This window comes from Arachis ipaensis, chromosome B06, assembly GCF_000816755.2.
Source record: "Arachis ipaensis cultivar K30076 chromosome B06, Araip1.1, whole genome shotgun sequence".
In the NCBI taxonomy this organism is placed as follows: Eukaryota; Viridiplantae; Streptophyta; class Magnoliopsida; order Fabales; family Fabaceae; genus Arachis; species Arachis ipaensis.
This window is the reverse complement of record NC_029790.2, coordinates 23,064,687-23,069,496: the sequence shown is the minus strand read 5'-3', so window position 1 is coordinate 23,069,496 and position 4,810 is coordinate 23,064,687. Positions and strand designations below refer to the sequence as shown.

Below are 4,810 nucleotides of genomic sequence, written 5' to 3'. Positions count from 1 at the left end.
CCATTTATCTTTTTGTAATAAAAATATTTTTTAAATATAAAAAAATAAAATGTTATTGATATTTTATAAAAAAATATTATTTAAAAAGATTTTGTTAGGTAGACAATGACTATTATGAACAATGTGTTCTAAAATTAGCTCAATAAAATAAAAACACATACACCCTAAATTACTTACTTAAATCTTAATATTAAGATAATCATCTGCACACTTAATATATTAAACATCCTATATATCTATTGTTCACGTTATTTAATATTTTTATTGTTTACTTATACGTTTCCTTTTTAAAATTATGAAAAGACAAAACGTCATTGACATTTTACAAAGGCACACAACATCGTATAAAACATAATATAGGTCATTTTTTATAAATTCACTCTAAATAATCCAACTTTTTAAAAAAAAATCGTTTGTTAGTAGGAAATAAAACAAAGCTTTGTTTTAAGATTATTCAATTACTTAATGCTTAATTTGGCTGTATCTTAAGTAGACTTAATACTAACATATGACATATTTAGTATTAGTACGATATAGTACTGATTTTTGTAATTTGAGTTAATATTTATGTGTGTGTGTGTGTGTTTTTCATGATTTGAGAAAGGCATGTGGAAATTCATTTGGGTTTGTTTCAGATGAACGAGTTTAAATCTGTTCATGGACTTTCAGCATCAGCACCTCTAAGTCTTCATGGAGACATTCATAGCCAAGGAGATGACAATTCATCCCAATGCCTCTCCGACGGTATCTTTTACTATTCACCTTCGCTTTTTTTAATTCACGCATTATTTAATAATAAATTAAATATGAATTAACATATTAATTTCGCTTGCATATAATATTTTTTGCCACGCACTTTTTACTTGAATAAAAAAAGCTTAAACTAATCAAACATGAATAAATGTTGATGATAATATAAAAAGAATTGCGTTTGAGACAGATTCAATAAAAAGAGGTTCAAGGAGGCAATCAATGGGAAACATGAGAGAATCTCATGCAAAGGAAAAATCAGACAGGCCAAAGAATCCCAAAACTAGGTCATCCAAATCAAAGGAATCATCATCATGCAATAATAATGAATCCACCAATTCCAAATGCTCCTCAGAGCAACCATCAAATGACATGGACTCTATCCAACAACAAATCCAAGGTTGTAGTAGTGACTTAAATTTGCAGCCACCTAGGAACAACCTATTACCAGATGTTCCTAAACTTAAAAGGACTAGCTCCACTAAAGTTAAAGATGCTTCTTCCAACGCTGGTTCTACCTCAACCAAGTCAAGATCATCAAGAGCACAAAGAATTTTGAACAAAGAAATCTCTTCTAGATCAGGCCACAAAGCTAGAAAGAAACATAGACATTTTGAAGAAGATCAATCAGAGTCAGAACAAGACCAAGACCAAGATGGACATCAAACTCAAAGGGGATCTGACAAAATCCTCTGGACAAATTAGTGTAACAATTCTTTCTACTACAAAGGCTTTAGCTACTATAGAGTGTTCTGTAAATTGAGAATTGAAGTTAGAACTCAGAACTCTATCTTCAAAATTGTAATATAAGTTAATGATACTGATTAATGTGCTAATTACAACTACTAATAATGTAAATGCATGCTTTTCCTCTTCTTCTTTCTCCTTGACTACTAAAAAACATGCAACTTTTGCTTTCTGATTTTTAACGTCCAAAAAGAAATTTGCTGCTCCAATGTTGTTAGAGACTTTGAAGTTACAAGTTAGGCCTATTCTCAGTATGTATAACCATGATGATGAAGTGTCACATTCCTACAAATACAAACAAAAAACAAACCCCAATAGAGAAAAGAACAAGACAAGAGGATCAAAAGAAGAAACCCCACAAGCACTACTCAAAAGGAAAGCAGCAGCATCAAGAATATCATTATCAGCTTTGTTGCATAGCTTCATTTGACTCAACAAGCCACACCTTTCACCATTATCACATCTCATCAACCTATCATCAACACAAAGTTGTGTGTTCCCTTTCAGCTTAAGCTTCTCCCCAACAACTCTAATTGAAGCTGGAACCTTACCACTCAAGTTGTTGTTCTCCAAGTTGATCTCATCTGCACAATCCAAAAGCCCAAACTCCTCAGGTACGGGCCCCACAAGCATGTTGTTATCAAGCCCTAGGTATGTCAGATTCTTCAGATAAACCCCCATTGATGCAGGTATCTCCCCAACAAGGCCCATCATAGAAAACCCAATTCCTCTAATACCCCCAAGATTTTCCCATATTTCCGGAATCACCCCTCCAAGATTATTCCCACTCAGGTACACCTCCTTCAAAGTTGGAACCTTTCCCAAAAACAAAGGGACCCCAAAGTTTCCGAATTTGTTGAAGCTTAGGTCCAAAAGCTCCAAACTTTGCAAGTGCCCAAGACTCTCTGGGACCCTACAACCAAATCCATTATGGCTCAGGTCAAGTTTCACCATCTCCATGAATTTTCCATCACCGAAACTCTCGGGTACGCAACCATGGAAGTCGTTGTGGCTGAGATCAAGAACCTTGAGCTTCTCCAGCGTTCCCAAGCTTGTTGGAACCTCGCCGCTTAGGTTGTTACCCGATAAAGTAACCTCTTCCAAGTTAACAAAAGAGCCAACGGTTTCTGGAAGTTCACCGTGGAAGCCATTGTTAACCAGAACAAGCCTTCTGAGGCTGGTGAAGTTTTGGAGAAGAATATCGGCGATAGGCATAACAAGAGAAGGGTTATCGATGAAAACGAGTTCTTGAAGAGTTGAAGAGAAAGCGAAAGAGAAAGGAAGCGTTTGTGGAGTGGAAATAACGAGTGATGAAGCGTTGAAGCAGTTGTAAAAGAAGAGTTTTTGAAGGAATGGAAATGAAGTGAAGAGAAGAGAGTTGAGGGTGGCGTTATCGGAACAAGGTGGGTTTGAAGATTCATCGGAGACGTAGCCGAAGCTGAGCTGAAGGAGGTGTGAAAACGAAACGGTGTCGTTTTGGGAGTCGTCGTAGTCGCAGAGAATGCCGTGTGGTGGGGAAATGCAGAAGTCGTGAGAAGGGAAGAGAGTGCGCCATGGAATGGTGGGGTTGATGGAGTGAAGGACTTTGTAGAGAGATTCTTGCTCATGTGGGTTCAATGGAGGCTGTTGGTGAGAGAGGAGAAGGATGGAGAAGAAGAATGTTAAGAAGAGTTGGAAAGAAGAGGGCATTTTGGGAATTTGGAATGGAGATGAAGAAGAAGAAGAAGAGAAAAATGTGATGTGATGTTGTGATTTGAAAGGGTAATAAATAGGGAGTATGTTGAGAAGAGAGAGGAGGGGAAGGAGCAGAGAATGTTGCGCTACAAGGGTGAAAAAGAGCAACGAGCAGCATGCAGAAGAAAAAGAAAAGTAGTGTAGTGTGAAGCAGACAAAACTATACGGCTAGTGGTTGGGTGGTGCCTAGGGGAAAACCCTTCCATTACTTTCTTTTTAACTTAATTACATCTTTGTATTGTGACTGTGAGCCATGGAGTATTAACAAATGATGCCATTGCCTATCATAACAAGTGTACTGTGGGATAGAGATACTGTTACTGTATAAATCCGTTTCCTCAGTCTTAGGCTTTTTTATTAGGGTTCCCGCATGAAAATACATAGCCCCACCTACTCCCTATTACCTACTACTCTCTCCTCTCTTTTGTCCTTATTCTCTCATCATCATTATGTGATGCTAACATGATTATATTCATTCATTTATGATTTTATATCCTCCTAAACCATCAATCAAACAATACCAACGTACGAAACAGAATCGTTAGGTAGGTACAACAAGAAAAGTAAAAAGTAAACTAGGACAGAATAGTAATTAGCATGCTAGTACAGTTTCAAATATTCATAACAGAACCAGAAGGCAGTTGCAATTTAAGGGAAGAGAAGAGAACACAATAAGTATCACTAACAGATTCCAAAACTAGCTGCCTCAGATGCCGTGAACAAAACACCAAACAAATTACTCAAATCTAATTAACTAAATACATATCAATAAAAATTAAAAAAGTCACCTGAAAAATAATTAACATTTTAACATGTAATATTGTTAAGTAAGAAAGGGGAAATAGTGCTGCAGGGGCAGGAGGTTGGTAACTTTGTAAGAGGGAATTGACTCTGATTTCCATCCCAATGAGACAAGGGTCAGAATTGTACATTAACGTGTCAGTTTCTACAAACAATTATCGTCCAACTTATTCAATTCTGATACATATAACATTGTTGCCTTGAGCTTTTAGGTTATTCCATTTCAAGCTTTGTGGATACTGCACATTGGACAGTACATGGTTCCAAAATTCGTTTCTTTTTATAATAATTCAACCAATTACTTATCATCTGAGATCAACATTTGTCCTTAGATAAGTTTCCTATGATTAATTGGTAGCAGATAATCTAAATTCTAAATTTCTAATCAGTTTTTTTTTTTTAATTAGGGAAAATACTAATGTGTGTTCTAATTACGTTTAACTCTATTTAATTAATCAACTTTGAGTAGTATCTGTTAGGATGTGTTTGGTTCAATCGATTTTAATTACTTTTTCGAAAATTATTCATAAAAATATATTATTTTCACATTTGCTTGAAATTTTAAAAACTCACAGACACTCAAAGATAATCTACTTAAGGGTTCCCCTCTGTTATTTTCATGGAGACTCAAACCCAGAAATACGATTTTATGAGGCTTACAAAACTTTCACTAGTCTCGGACCTTGCTACAAATTAGTTTTTATTTTAATAGTTTATTCTTTTTCTTTTTTTTCTCTCTGTCTCTACCATTTAAAATGTAAAGTTTAAAATTAAATAA

At 35.4% G+C, this 4,810-nt stretch overlaps 2 protein-coding genes across 2 annotated transcripts in view; one reads left to right on the top strand and one right to left on the bottom strand.

The window, feature by feature from the left end:
• Positions 1-1,492, top strand: part of LOC110263241 (CRIB domain-containing protein RIC6-like) — a 3,139-nt gene extending 1,647 nt beyond the window's left edge. Inside the window, exons 3-4 of the mRNA XM_021104269.1 lie at positions 636-744; positions 941-1,492. Coding sequence (XP_020959928.1) covers positions 636-744; positions 941-1,455 — 624 coding nt within the window. The 3' untranslated portion in view covers positions 1,456-1,492. The remainder of the gene's footprint in view (positions 1-635; positions 745-940) is intronic.
• Positions 1,697-3,562, bottom strand: LOC107648098 (piriformospora indica-insensitive protein 2). Its single transcript, XM_016352103.2, has one exon. It carries the CDS (start codon positions 3,184-3,186, stop codon positions 1,783-1,785), a length of 1,404 nt encoding a protein of 467 aa, XP_016207589.1. The 5' UTR covers positions 3,187-3,562; the 3' UTR covers positions 1,697-1,782.